The sequence below is a fragment of the Pan troglodytes genome, chromosome 16, assembly GCF_028858775.2.
Source record: "Pan troglodytes isolate AG18354 chromosome 16, NHGRI_mPanTro3-v2.0_pri, whole genome shotgun sequence".
In the NCBI taxonomy this organism is placed as follows: domain Eukaryota; kingdom Metazoa; phylum Chordata; class Mammalia; order Primates; family Hominidae; genus Pan; species Pan troglodytes.
Genome location: NC_072414.2, coordinates 80,972,759 through 80,988,292, shown reverse-complemented (window position 1 = coordinate 80,988,292; position 15,534 = coordinate 80,972,759). Strand labels below are relative to the sequence as shown.

Here is a 15,534-nt window from a genome sequence, read left to right as displayed (position 1 = left end):
TTTATATTTTAGGGACAGGGCCTTGCTCTGTTGCCCAGGCTGGGCTCCAGTGCAGTGTTGGGACCATAGCTCACTGTAATCTCAAACTTATGAGCTCAAGTGATCCTCCTGTCTCAGCCTCCCAAGCAGCTGGGACTACAGGTGTGTGCCACTATGCCCGGCTATTTTTATTTTTCAATTTTTTTTTGTAGAGACAGGGACTTGCTATGTTGCCCAGGCTGGTCTCAAACTCCTTGCCTCATGTGATCCTCCAGCCTCAGCCTCCCCAAGTGCTGGAATTACAGGCATGAGCCACTGTTCCTGGCCTCAAATGATTGTTAAATGAAAAGGATCATGTATTTAAAGAGAATGATGAGATCAGAGGTCAACTTTTCCTTTTTCAGCTGAGGCTAACCTCAATCAGAAACTACTGGAACCAGGAAAGAGGCCATTGTCAAGGTTGCAACATCAGGTGCCTGGAGGAGAGAGGCAGATAAAGAGTAGCTGAATGAAGTGGGCAGTATTTGTGTCTCACACTCAGAGTGGAGTCACCATGCCCCAAAGTAAGAGGCTCTGTCCATTTTGCTTGAAACACATAGTCCTCTTGGTCTATCTTCTGTTTTTCTACTTTTTTTTTTTTTAAATTTTGAAAAGGGTCTTGCTGTGTCACCCTGGCTGGAGTGCAATGGCATGAACATGGCTCACTGCAGCTTCAACCTCTTGGGCTCAAGCGATCTTTCCCCCATGACCTCCCAAATCCTCCTAGGATTACAGGCGTGAGACACTGCCCCCAGCCAGTTTTTCTACTCTTGTTAGAGACACAGAGAAGTACAAGAAGTATTTCTTTTGCCTTTTACTCCACTGCAAAATGCAGATTTATGTGGCACCTGACACTTGCCCTGGTGTTGAGGCAGGACAGGTAGGGTGAAGACTGCCCATGCTAGGGCCTGCACGCCCCAGCTCCTTGAATCAAGCTAACTATGCTTTGTAGGAATGCAGAATGAGTGGTCGGATCCTTTTCCTATTTTCCAGGAGAAACTAGAAATTTAAATGTTCCTGTGAAATCTTCTGTTTTTAAGCACTAGACACTTACCTAAAGGGAAAAAAACACCCTTAACACTCAAGTAGGCAGAGCAAACACTAGTGCTGGGCACAGCTGACCTGCAGCCTCCTGCCTGGCACCCTGCCCCAGAGCGTCCCTCTCCCGCCTGCGCGGACACACCTCATCACATTGTCATCAATCTGCATCAGGGATGTTGCTGTGTAGAGCCGGCTCAAGTCCGTGTCTTCCAGGCTCTGGGGTTTCTTAACATGGTCTCCAAAAAGAGCTTGCCTAGAGCAAACACAAAAGCAAACAGAGATTAAGATGTGGAGGATGAACAACCATGGCATAGCCTGCTTCCTTGCCACAGCAAGCCAGGAGGGAGAGCCAACGTGGTCAGTTAGAAATAGAACCTTTAGCCTTTGGAACGTCCCAGAGGATGAGCTGGCGCTGTTAATGTCAAAACCTTATTTCCCTTTTCAGGGGTACCCAGACAAAGTAAAGATTGGGTTTGAACCTAGTTGAATATTAAAAAACCTTCAGCACAGGGGAGGGGGCTCAAGACGGGCTCTGTGGTGAGTGGTGGGCCGTGGGCCAAGCCGTAGGGGCGTCGTCCTTACATTGTGTTGACAATGTCCCCCTTGGCAGAGACCCTTCCCCTTAATGAGCTGTTTGTGTTGCTTAACAAGGAAGACTCAGTGTGCAGGAAAGAGTGGAAAACAAACAAAAAGCGAGGAAGACAAGGGTTAACTCATTTAGCATTTGGGTAAACCAACAGCTCTCTAGTGTCTTAGATAAAAGCTAACATCTATTCAGGAGAGCAATCATTTTTTTTTTCCCAACCCCCAAGTGGAACCAGCATTTCTATTATGAAAAAAATCCATCTGGAGAGGATGACATTAGAGGTAGGGGTCACAACATGCATTTTTGACCTCTCTTCCCAGCAAGGGCTCTCAGTCACACACCTGGAAGCGGACTGAATTTGTTGAGGCATGGCCCTGCGGTAGGAAGGATTTATTATGCCAACTTGGTATTCTGCGACTCATTCACAACCTCTCCAAAAGAAGAACACATTTCTGTAGCATTTATTTTTTTCAAAAGACTATTAGGAAGATTATATACCTACTGGATAGAATGTACAAATTCAAAGTTAACCTAAAATTTCTAAATGTTTGGCTTTCTGTAGTAAATTTGAAAAATGTGAATACTTAGAGTACACTCAAAGGACTCTCATAATTTGAACCTTCTAGACTAATTAGTAGCAAGACTGGGTCCTTTAGCAAAACAAATGTTTCCTGGGAGGAGTCACTTTCGACACCAGAGGTGTGGAAACGCAGACAGAGGACTTGGACTTGGTGTCAGAGGCCTGGATCCACCCCTTCTGGCTACAAAACGTCTGCAATCTCCAGACCCATTCAAACTCAGCTGAGCTACACACACCTCAGTGCCCAGCACACAGCTGAATCTCAAACAACATGAGCCAAGTGGGAACAGCTGATTTTCCAGCCAGCACAGGGGACATAAGTCTCCCTCTGCTCTCCTTCCAGACACGAGGACACAAGGACATGTCTGGCAACGTGGCAGCCTGATGGGGCCTTCAAGCCCAGCCTTGCTCAGGCGCCATGTGAACACCCACCCGTAGGAAGCCCAATCTGGGGTGTGTGGCCTGCTTTAGCCACTGGAAAAAAGAAAACAAGAAACTGATCATTTAGTCAGATAGCTTTTTCTAGGGTGATACCAAAAATCTCCCAGATTTTTTTGAGCGAACGGGTGTGTCTCGGGTGCTGGGAGCAATCAACACGTGCCTAAGCCCTCCAACGCTCTCCAGTTTGGTTCTAGACGTAGGATTTACAGAGGGGAAGCAATAGAAAAGCAACTTGGGCAGGGATGAGTTGGCTTCACAGAAGCAGGAGAATTGAGATGGACTTTAAAGGATGGGCTGAGTTCCCACCAGCAGGGATATGGGAGAGTATTCTCAGCAAGGGCAGTAAGTGGTGTGGCAGAGGCCAGGGGACACAGGAACCTCTAAGTAGCCTAGTCCAGCTAGAGGGAATGAGAGGCGTAGGGGAGGAGGCAGAGATGTCAGCAATAATAATAATCATAATGAAAAAGTCATTGCTAATATTTATCTGGTGCTATGCATAACAGCACTGCTCTAAGCACTTGACAGGTTAACCCACCACAGGATTACGAGGCGGAGAGGCAGGACGAGCATGAAGAATAAGGAGAGGCTCAAACTCCGAGCAGGGAGGCGCCGAAAACATGCCCTGAGCCTCCTGTCCTGCTGCTGCTTGGTCAGAAGCCCAAGGGCCAGCCAAGAATGAGTCCTGATCCCCCAAGCACAGAAGCATCCTACGGGGAAGGTCTCCTCAACTATGACAGCCACCTCGTGACTGCTCTAATTTGGGAGAAAAGGGTGTGGAAGTGGTTCATTGTCTTAGATTTACTGGGAATTATAAAAGCATAAGGCAATTTGGCAAATTCAGTAGCTTGGGACAGGTTTCTTTTCTTTTTTTTCAGACAGGGTCTCGCTCTGTCACCCAGGCTGGGGTGCACTGGCACAATCTTGGCTTGCTGCAAGTCCTGGGTTCAAGGGACTCTCCTGCCTCAGCCTCCCAAGTAGCTGGGATTACAGCGGCACCATCACGCCCGGCTAATTTTTGTATTTTTGGTAGAGATGGGGTTTCGCCATGTTGGCCAGGCTGGTCTCGAATTCCTGGCCTCAAGCTATCTGCCCGCCTCAGCTTCCCAAAGTGCTGGGGTTACAGGCGTGAGCCACCGCGCCTGGCCAAGACAAGTTTGTTTCTAATCAAGTCACAAATGCAGGCAGCAGAGAGTCTGTACCACACCTGCATTTTTTTTTTTCCCCTGAAGGAACAGGAGTCCTGGCTTTTCACAGTTCCCAGATGAGCTCAGGAAGGAACTGTCTGTCTCCTGAGAGAGAACGGAAGGTGACCTACCTGTGCGAGAGGATGATCTTCTTCATGTTGTCGGCCATGAGGAAGTTGTAGAACCGCCGGCACTGATCCCATTGCATGAAGGTTTCCTGGGCCCTGGAAGAACCACAGCGAGTGAGGGTGACTGCGGTGTGGGGGTGCAGGCGGGCAGCCAGGAGGGGGCTCTAGCCATGGGGTGAGGTGCTTGTGTGGAGAGGGCCGGCTCTCAGGCTGTGGCCTCTGCATTAAAACAGAGGCTCTAATGTGCAGAGCTCAAACACCTGTGGAGAAATCTATGGAGACACCAAGACAGCGCAGGGGAAGGGGACCCCGGCAAAGGCCCTCTCTAGCGCCAGAGGCTTTGTTGGTGGCACCCCCGACACTCTCTTCTAGCACCTGGACCTTCTCTTAGTCACTGAGCCTGCCAGGACCAAAGTCTGCTTCAATTGTCATGTGAACACTTTCTGTATTTGGCTCCCTACCTGGCAGGCAAGTTTTCTGGTTTAATGACTGGCACATGGAAGGGGAGAGTGGGTGTGGAGGGGAAAACCTAAAAAATCTTCTGTCATTGCTGATCAAGAGGTAAAGGAAAATCATTAACTGGGATCTCCTCCAAATACATCTATCTTTTGATTAGCCTTATACCATTGAAGAGGCAAGGAAATCGAAGTGGAAGTAGACAGGCCCTTAACCCTTTGTAGGCACAGCTGGTGGGGCTGGTCTGGAAGTGTCTTTCTGCCTCTAGGGCTAGTGTGTGACTGGCACACTAGTGTGTGGCTGTGAGGGCCACACTCTGACCCTTCAGTGGCGGCAGTAGGCAGGTGATATTATCCCTGTTTTCCAGAGCCCAGGTTCTGCCAGCAGCACATGCAGAGGGAGGAGACAGCACCACCAGCCCTGGCCATGTGCTTCCCCAGCCAGATGTCCATGACCACACAGCAGGTGAACAAACACCAGTGGGCTCACTCCCACCAGCCATGCCTGCTCAGCCCTCCCCACTCACTGCTCTCCTCCCTTGGGCGTGAATCCAAACGCAGGCGGACACTGAGTCCACACTCATTACAGGGAAACTTTTATCTTGCACGTTTCAAAATCTCCAGGCCTGACTCCACCCTGTGAATGGATCTGGACATCACTACTTCTACTAGGTTCCATCTTCCAGATGGTAAGTGAGGGGACCAGGTGGTTTGTAAGGTTTTTTGTTTTGTTTTGTTTTTTATTATTTTTTCAATCCAGGGAGTTTATAAAAGTAATTTTATAAAAGTAATTTCCCCAAAGCTGCTACAATTTTAGAATGGCAAAATTCCACAGTTTTGGAGTGACAAACATTTCCCACAATGTCGTGGTTAAAAAATAAGAGGTAGTGGGGAGTTAAGAATGAAATGGTTTGTGAATTTAATGGTCTGCAATGTGCTCATCAAACACAGGCTAAGCTCAAGGTGAAGACTAACACCACCTTGAAGGGTCAAAAGGCCACTGCATAAATGTGCAGCCAACCCCCGCCCGACTCTAACCAAGCACTACAGGAAGAGTATAGGACCAGATCACCATGAGGGACCCCTGCTAAAGCAGGACTGTGCTCACCTGCCTGTGGTCAGAGGGAAGGGGGGTCACCCAATCACCGAGCCACAACCAGCTGCCTCTCCTCTGACTTTGGATCCAAGCCACCCAGAGAGCCAGTGGTCTCTGGCAATCCCAGCTTTCTCTTACCCTGGTTCATTTCTCCCTTTGCTGACCTCCTAACTGAAGGGATGTTCTTGCTTTTGTTAGTACCTCCTTCATTGCAGACAGGCTGCAGAGGTAGGGAAGGGAGGAGGGTGTGGCCATAAACAAGATATAAAAAGATGCTGCAGCCCTTGATTTTTTTTTATTGAAAACACCACAGGCACTGCTTGTTGAAAGGTTCTAGGGATTCACAGGGACCCAGGGCTCAGGGAGGGATCAGGACAAGGATGCTGGGACCAGTATTCCACTCTGTTTATTTTGGCTAAGATTGATTTTTAGTATCTTTGGTTTACCACTCAGTATATGTAGGGGATGTCTTTTACCTTTGGCTGTAGAATTAAGGAATTGAAACTTAAATTTATATTGCTTTAATAAAAGAATCAAGATCAATGTATTACATTCATCTCATATATATATATATATATATATATTTTTTTTTTTTTTTGAAAAGGACTGATGTCTTCAATACCAACAACAGCAAACTGAAAGGCAATAAAAGAAAGGGTAACCTACAGACTAAAAGAAACATAGACAAATCAATAAATGCACATGTAGGCAGTATGTGGATCCTGATTCAAACCAGCCAACTGGCAAAATAAACAAACAAACAAACAGCACTTCCATGAGACAATCAAGGAAATCTGGACACTGACCAGAAATGGGATGCTATTAGGGAATTATTGCTAATTTTTTGGGTGATGATGGTATTTGTGATTATGTTTAAGAAAAAGTCCTTAGAGTCTTTTAGAGCTACCTAGTGAACTACTTACAGATGAAATGATATCTGCAACTTGCTTTAAAAGAATGTAGTTTCTGAGGGAGTGGTTGAATGGATAGGTGTAGAGGAAACAAGATGGGGGTATGAATTCATGTTATTGGAGCTGGTAGTGGCTACACTGGGGTTCAATTTTAGATGCAAATCACAAAATGGGCATGAAACCAGGGGAGTTTAGCTCTCTAGACACTGCACAAATACCTTACTTGCCTATCCAAGTTCTTTTTTTTTGTTTCTTGAGATGGAGTCTCACTCTGTTGCTCAGGCTGGAGTGCAGTGGTGTGATCTCAGCTCACTGCAGCCTCCACCTCCTGGGTTCAAGTGATTCTCCTGCTTCAGACTCCTGAGTAGCTGGGACTACAGGTGTGTGCCATCATGCCCAGATAATTTTTTGTATTTTTTTAGTAGAATACGGGGTTTCGTCATGTTGGCCAGGGTGGTCTAGAACTCCTGACCTCAAGTGATCTCTAGGTCTCGGCCTCCTTCCAAAGTGTTGGAATTACAGGCGTGAGGCACTTCACCTGGCCTGAATATCCAAGTTCTTGACTTGCCTCTAGATAGCTATGTTCTCCAGAAGAGAGAAGGGGTGGCAGGAACTGCTCCCCAGGCTGGGCCAGATATTGGTCCACCAGGATAAACTGGCTGAGGACACAGGAGAGAAGTGTGGAACCCTGGGAGGGGCAGCTCGGGCAGAATTACAGGGAGGGAATGGCTTTGCAAAATTCAGAGTGAATCTTGCTGGAAGGAGGGTAGGTTTCAAAACTTCAGAAAGAACCAGGATGACTCCAAAAGGAAAGATGCTTTCTGAAAGTTGCAAAACTCTCAAGAAGTGATAATCACAAATGAGAAGAGAAAATTAACCCCCAAACCCAGTATAGTTTCACTGGGAGTCTTTTTTGAGAATAATCCATAAGGATTTTTAAAGAACTTTGTCCATCCATTGATCTACCTATTACCAACATAAATAGAATTCCCTGAAAATGCCTTCATTTCTAATCAATGTAACATTAAATTATAATAAAATATTACCCATACTGGTTTCACAGCCATTTTCTAGTGAGAGATTTCTCTTTGGACTGTTAAAAGAATTTTAAGAGGTGTTGTGGAAGGCAATGGATTTTAATCCCTCAGAAGAGGGTCCCAACAAACAGGCATTTACAATTAGGTTCAGAGCAATCACTTGGGCAAGGAAGAGCTGAGCCAACCACTATGCTGCTGGGGTAACTGCTTAGAGAAGGCTCAGCTTTCCAGTTCATATTTTGCAAAGTGAGTGGACCAAGTACTGATGAAAAGGAATTAAAGTCAGAAGAGAATGAACTGGGGAAAGAATGCATCTAATGGTACCCAAGTGAATTCAGATCTCCTGGCTCAAATAAATTATGTCTCAGAGTGCTGAGAGACTATAAGAATAGTGAAACAGCTTTCCTGTGGTCTTTGAAAAAATATGGAGAATGAGAATGAGGTTCTATAAGAGTGGGATGGCCAAGCATGACCTTAACACCCCAAAAAGGGAAAAAAGGCAAGGGCAGTATGAATTAAGATTGGAGATGAATTAATGGGATGTGGATGTAGACGATACTAAAAAAATACCTTGAAAGCAATATGCTAATGAAACCTTAAGAATAAAGTACATTAAGTACTTTCCAATAATGCTATCACACCAACCTAAGAAGTATTTTTACTTGTAGAAGGAGGGGATTTCTTTCCAGGTTTTGCCTATATACAGTCATATTTTTAAAGAATTATGATAAAAACAGATAACATAAAATTTACCATCTTGTTTTTTTTTTTTTTTTTTTTGAGACAGAGTCTCGCTCTGTCCCCCAGGCTGGAGTGCAGTAATGGCATGATCTCGGCTCACTGCAACCTCCGCCTTCTGGGTTCAAGAGATTTTCCTGCCTCAGCCTCCTGAGTAGCTGGGATTACAGGTGCGCACCACCACACCTGGCTAATTTTTGTATTTCTAGTAGAGGTGGTGTTTCACCATGTTGGTCAGGCTGGTCTCAAACTCCTGACCTTGTGATCCGCCTGCCTTGGCCTCCCAAAGTGCTGGGATTCCAGGCGTGAGCCACCGCACCCAGCCCTTCCCTACTTTTAATATATACATTCTGTCGTGTTATATATTTTTCTTGATTTTTTAAAATAAAAGCTGCCTCGTTTCCCACTGAGTTGGTATATTATTAATTTATTTAACTATCTCCCATGCTGGACATGTGGATTATTTCTAATTTGGGCACTATAAGAGAGTAATCCTGCAGTGGGGGCAAAACCAGGACCAGCCCAGCCTGTAGAGAGAGGAAGAGGGCACGATCCTAGGCAGGCTGGCCAAGCCCAAGACAGGGCTCCTGCCTTGAACAGCCGGGCCTCTGGGAGGAGGGATGGTAGAGCCTCTGGACCCAAAAGACCCAGCCAGAAGGTTCTGGGCTGGTAGCAGGTTGCCCTTCAGGGGCAGAGTCAATCTGTAGAGAGGTCATCATCTCCAGCTAGTTCAGCTTGAGTGTGAGCAGAAGAAAACCATGTTTGTACCACACAAGGGAGTGGGCCAAGAGTTTTTGGTACCTGCCAGGCTGGGCTTTGTTAGTTCCACTGGGGTGGAAGGATGGGGCAGAAAGATGGACTTCAGACTAGAGTAGGGATGGCCACCTACCAAGCCCCTTTCTTCCTTATCAGAATCTTTTCCTTTTGCAGGATGTACTTTTACAGGAATGAGTTAGAGTCTCTCATTATACTGATAAAAAAAAATTAACAACAACAAAAAAACCCACAAAAAGCCCCAAGGCACTAAGGGCAACCATGTGGTCAGGTCAGCTTCACAACCCAGTGGTGGAAAAGCTGAGCTGTTTCCCAGGGTGAAGTTCTGTCCATAGAGTCTCATTTAAACGCTGCAGTTTCCCCCTCTTTGTTTGGCTGTGATTCAAAATTACTGATGGCACAAAGTTACTGTATTTTATAGCTCTTCAACTATAAAAACAAATTTTAGGAAAGTCCCAGTCTCTGGGGAAACTTTATGAATAATATTTGCTTTTGCCATAAACTCATCTCTAGCCTGAAGTTTGCCCATCAAAAGCAAGAGAGACAATATCCCCACCATTTGGCAGGAAAAGTGGTACCTGCCTCTTCCCCATGGCAGGAAGGCCTTGCTCAAAGAATGCTAGGATGTTCAGGTTTACCTGAACCAAGGAGGTCAGGTCTTAGTGATGTTAACACATCCACTTAGCCCGGAGTATAATGTGCCTTTAAGGAGATTTGAAACACTCCTCTGATAATTCCCCTACTGTCCTGTAAGGAAGCAGTCCTTGGGACTGGCTTTGTGGAAGACAATTTGTCCACAGCCTAGGGAAGGCAGGGGCAGGGGGATGGCTTCAGGATGATTCAAGCACATTACATTTATAATGTACTTTTTACCTATTATTATTACATTATCATACAGAATGAAATAATTCTACAACTCACCATAACATAGAATCAGTGAGATCCCTGAGCTTATTTTCCTGCAACTAGACAGTCCCATCTGGGGGTGATGGGAGACAGCGACAGATCATCAGATATTAGATTCTCATAAGAAGATGCAAACTATCCCTCACATGCGCAGTTCACAATAAGGTTCATCCTCCTATGAGAATCTAATGTCACTGCTGATCTGACAGGAGGCGCAACTCAGGCAGTAATGTGATCAGTGGGGAATGAAACTAAATGCAGATGAAGGTTCACCCACTGCTTCCCTACTGCTTTGCCCACTGTGACCTGCCCACCGCTCACCTCCTGCTGTGCAGCCTGGTTCCTAACAGCAGTTGGGACCCCTGCTGTAAGGGGCTTCTGCCCCTGGCCTGGGCCCTGTGCTACTGTCCTCCTCACCTTCACCTCCTTCAGAAATCCCTCCTCACGGACCCCCCACTTGACTGAGGACCTTCTTGGCACCCATATGCCTAAATGTGTAATATCTTAGTAACATGTATTTGTTGCTTTGTGGCTTTGTAAATATCACTCTGCTGTCTTAAGTGCTGTGAGGTCCTCAGATACAGACTATCTTTTACACCCAAACTGCAATAAAATGCTTTTTAGTTTTAGTTTTATTATTACTGGTCAATTCTGTAACATAAGATTGTTGAGGGCTTTCTTGGGAAAGAATTTATTTTACCTGAAACCAGACCAAAAATGTTTCCCTCCCCATTTTCTTTAAGCTCCATGAAGGCAGGGAATTAGCCTTGTTCAAGGCTGTGTCCCTGTTACCTAGGAGGATGTCTCACCACACAGAGTCCCCAGGCGGGTTGGCAGCTGTTTATGCTGAGGGAACATGTTAAAGTCTGCTGGATACCAGGTGATTTCAGGGCATCTGTGTCCCTCCTTCAGTGGTTCAGCACATTTAGGTAGAAGGTGAGCTAGTTTAGCAGCAGCTAGACTTTGCTAACTACAGCAAGCGGGTGGCTGGCTTCTCTCTGAGCCTTCAACAGGCTCTGGCTAGATGGGAGGTGAGCTACGGGAGGAGAAGCCAGAGGGAGGGGTTCACTGAGGAAGCGGGTCTCCAGACTCAGCTAGGAGAGATTTACCAGACGCATGAACTCTCGTGTGGCCCCTGCAGAGGCAGACGGGCCTCCCCGGCTCCACCTTGGTGTGATGGGAAGCACTTATGCAGCTGCCACCATCCCAGTGCTGAAAGGCTCATCGCCCTCAAGCCTTGGCAGGAAAAAAAAAGGTTATACTGGTTTGAAGTAAGGAACTGTGCTCCATTTATTCCATAGATCTGGTTTAAATGCTGAGGGTACCTGAGCCTTGCACCAGCACACACAGGACAACGGTGTCTCTCTGACCTGGTGCCAGTTCCCATATGCAGGACCACATGATCTTAGCCTGGACAAGTTAGTTCTCTGTGCTCCAGACCATAAAGTTGCAACTTGCTCTTTGTTGCATGAGGTTGGTGTGCCAATAGTTATGTGTATGAAGCCCTCTGAGGTCTCAAGGAAGAGGCTGTGTAGGCTATGTCTGCAAAATGTATAGCACCTCACAGATTTTAGTTTCCTAGCTTCTTGAGCCTTCTTTGCCTTAGTTCAAACACCTTAGTTCAAACACCTTAGTTTGCTGCGTCAATCATGTGCTCTTGCTGACAGCAGATGGCGCTACTGCAGCAAAATGAGATGAAGGGATTGTCATGTTAAGATTTTGTGCATTGAAAAAAAAGAAAACAAAACAAACGTCCTAGTTCTGCTCCCTTGGATCCTGCGGTAGGCCCCTTGCTCATGTCTTTCTTATCCCAGTGACTGGGCCCGACAGGACTTTGGTTAATTCTGGTTACACGTGGCTATGAGCTGGGAGTTGGATATTTCTAGTCCCACCAAGATAAAGGCACATGTCCTCTCAGCTGACTCCCCAGTGTCCAGAGGAGTGAAGGAAAAGATTCCTGGTAGGAAGATGGGGGACTAGCCTGGTCCTGGAACGCGAGAGCTGGAGAGACTACTGAGGTCACTAACCCCAGGGACTGCTAAACGTAACTAAACTGAAAACTCGTCTATGAAATGTATCCAAAATGCAGACTTCTGAGGTCCCATGCCTCCAACTTCATGAATCAAAATCTCCAAGGGTGGGGCCCAACAAACAGAATTTCTTTCTAACATGATCCTCCAAGTGATTCCTTATGAAGTGAGGCAGTCACTAGTTCACTGGACCGGTCTTTGTGATCCGCTGATCGAACCCACCTCCTTCATTTTACAGTGAATGACGATGATGACAATAATGAAAATGAACAGTGGCTTACGTTCTGCGTGCTGGGCACTGTTCTAAGCACTTCACACGCATCAACTCATTTGACTCAGTGGTGCTATGAGGTAGGTACTGCTTATTATCATCATCCCCATATTGCCGGCAAGGAAAAATAGAACCCAGACCTTGGCCCTGGGACTCAGGAAGGGTTTCATCAGAGATGTTTCTCAGGTCTATCGTGGGTACATTTAGATCATCTTTTTCAGCCAGCTTTAAGCCTCATAGGGAGAGGCTGAATCCTGGGCCCACATGTGTCTTTTGGGTGTGCTGGCTTTAAATTCCAGTAATATGTATTTTTAGAAATAATATAGATGGTCTCTATCCATCAGAAAGTAAAAGGTATGTTTAAACTGCAGCATGAGATACACAGGTGAGGCAAAAAGATTCTTTGAATAACGATAAGGACTGTTTGGCATTAGACTGGATCAATAGGGAGGTGTTTTTAAACTTTCCCGTGTGTTTCAAATTTTTTCATCAGATTTTTAATAACTGGTTATACTCATTGGTAAAACGAAAGACACCATGAAGAGTACAGAAAAAAATATGAATGTATTTGAAGAGCCTGGAGAGATGTGTGTGTATAGTGTAAGTGTGTGCATGTGTGTGTGTGTGCATGTGTGTGTGAACGTGTGAGTGTGGTGACTCTTGAGAGACCTGGGACAGCAGTGATCTTGAGGGGAATCAGGGCAGATGACCACGCCCTCCTGGGACTCATCCTGTGGGGCATCTACTGGCAAGAGACTAAGGGGTGGGAGAAAGCTTGACCCAGTAGATCAGCTCCTTTGTGATGATGCCTGGGATGCCTGAGAGAGACAAATACTTAAAGGTGAGGACACTGATTAAATGATTGCTACAGATCCCTTCCAGGTGCCATCTGAGACTCATCTCTTGCAGGAAGGAGGGATCTGGGATCCTAAGGCCCAGCTTTCAGATCCCAGCTTGCCAGTCTCCTGTGCTCTTTCATTAATCCACGTTTCTATAAAAACTCCTGAAGCCTGAACAAATTAAGTCACCTGACAGAGATTCCCTAGGAGACAGCAACTATCAAAGGGGGTTTTACTTCTCCAATTACAGATCTGACCCCAAAACGCAGCTGCATATCCCAGGCTTAAGGGGTCTGATGGGGCATCTCCAATGTATGATATGCAAACAAAACAAGGTGAGTCCAAGACTCAGAAACTTCTACTCAGTCGGCCACAGTGTTCCCCGGTCTTCACAGAACGGTGTGCTGTGTGTCGGGCCATCTCTATAAATAAGGGCTAACTGAAGGCCCTGATGGAAGGCGGAGATGACTCACCTCAGTGCACTGTACCCCTGGCACACGCTGACACAGCACAGGACCTTCTCTTGGTTTGCCTGAGTCTCCCCCAAGTATTTGCACACGATGTTACCACCCAGGCTGAAGCCCACGACGACCAGCTGGGTCAGGGGATATGTCTTCTTGATGTAGTTCACCATGGCTCCAAATTCCCACGTGCAGCCTGTGGGCAAAAGGGTGAGATTGCTCAATCATTTCAGGTGCATCCTATCTGGAGAAAATGCAAGCTGGAATGTTACTAAATGGGTGCCAGTATACTAAAAGAGAGAGAAATATATGTGTGTATATATACGTGTGTGTGTCGGGGGATGTGTGTGGAGAGAGAGACAGACACTGCTCTTTGGCTATCCAGAGAGAAGTTCCCAGATGCCCCTTGGGATAAGAGGAAACAGGGCCTCAGCAGTGCCCAAGAGTGGAGGTACCATGTATCAAATGTACAATGCTTCTTAAAAGGTAGGTCACAAGAACCGTGTCTAGATAATCATGGATATCAAAGCAGATTTCAGGGTGTGCATGAGCACATATGCTCACACACAGACCTAAATAAAAGCTAGGCCAGCCTGGACAAAATGGTGAGACCCCATCTCTACACACTACAGGTGTGTCCCTGTAGTCCCCGCTACTTAGGAGGCTGAGGCAAGAGGATCCCTTGAGCCGGGGAGGCAGAGGCTACAGTGAGCCAAGATCGCATCACTGCACTCCAGCCTGGGTGACAGAGTGAGACCCTGTCTCAAAAAAATAAAATAAAATAAAATAAAATAAAATAAGTAAATAAATAAATAAATGCAAGAGCAAAATCCTTTGAGATTAGCTTCCTAGGCTACAAATTGGGATGCTATACCCATGTGTATGATGATTCATGGTGTTAAGTAGCAAGTGGATGTTATTTACAGAATCTTCTTGACAGAGTTGGAAAGGAGAGGAAAGATAAACTTCAGTCCAGAGGGACTGCCAGGATGCTCTGTAGGATTAGGGTAAGACATTCTTGGTGACGTAGGGACAGGGTGCCAAGGGAGGCAGGCTCATTCAAAAATACACAGATGAGACCTCTTAACAGAGAGGGTGTTTGGGCCTCATTTGCCCAGGAGAGATGATCTCAGCTGGTGTCCCCTTGGGAAGTTATTGAAGCCATGTTATGTCTCAGCAGCTTTGCTAAGAGGAGGAGGTGAATGGCCATATTACAAGTGAAGGGATTCATCACATCCTTCTAAGGCCCAACCTCAAACTCTGTAGGGAGCCAATTTAAAATCTAACATGGAAAGATAGGGATGTCGACGCGAAGCACGTACAAAATAGACTGGCATGAGAAGAGTACGGATTTACAATGGAAACGGGAGTTGTTGACTTTGGCACCAGCTCAGAGGTTTTGGCATTCTTAATAGAGTTGAACAGCTCCTTCCCTAATCATCAAGCCATGGGGGAAAGTATCTTTTGAGCCTGGGGTAAACTCTCCTTATATCTGTCTTCTTTTGTGGTAGGATGTAGCCTAAGCCAGGCCGGCACAGCCCCATGCAGTTCTTAAGCTGCAGTGTGCATAGAATCACCTGGAGAGGGTGTTAGAAATGAGCATTCCTGGGCCTCAACTCCAGAGAAGCTGATTCTGTAAGATGGGGGCCAAGCCCAGGAATCTATAGTGACTTTGTTTTTGAGTAGGTAATTCATGCCCATGGTAGAAAATTCAAATGCTGTAAAAGATGGAGGGAAAGGTAAGTTTCCTATATTCTTTTTAAAAATACCAGTGGTAACATACACATTGTTTGGTGCCTCATTTTTTCCCTTTACAGTATGTCTGGCAATATTATGCATCAATACACTTGAAACTGCCCTATTATTTTTTATTTTTAATGGGGTATAACACACATACAGGAAAATGCACAATCAATGAAGTTTCACACATTTATACCCAGGTAAGCATTGCCCAGATGAAGACGCAGAATATTTTTGACACCCCTGGAGGCCTCCTCATGCCTCTTCCCAGACAGTATCCCCTATACTTTTGACTAAT

General features: G+C 46.0%; 1 protein-coding gene across 2 annotated transcripts in view; it reads right to left on the bottom strand.

Moving 5' to 3' along the window:
- The window catches only part of ABHD2 (abhydrolase domain containing 2, acylglycerol lipase), a 113,853-nt gene that overhangs the window by 12,977 nt on the left and 85,342 nt on the right, over positions 1-15,534 (bottom strand). For both annotated transcript variants that reach the window (XM_063794024.1, NM_001280039.1), the window contains 3 exon segments: positions 13,509-13,692; positions 3,982-4,074; positions 1,202-1,312 (listed from right to left, as the gene is read on the bottom strand). In XM_063794024.1, coding sequence (XP_063650094.1) covers positions 1,202-1,312; positions 3,982-4,074; positions 13,509-13,692 — 388 coding nt within the window.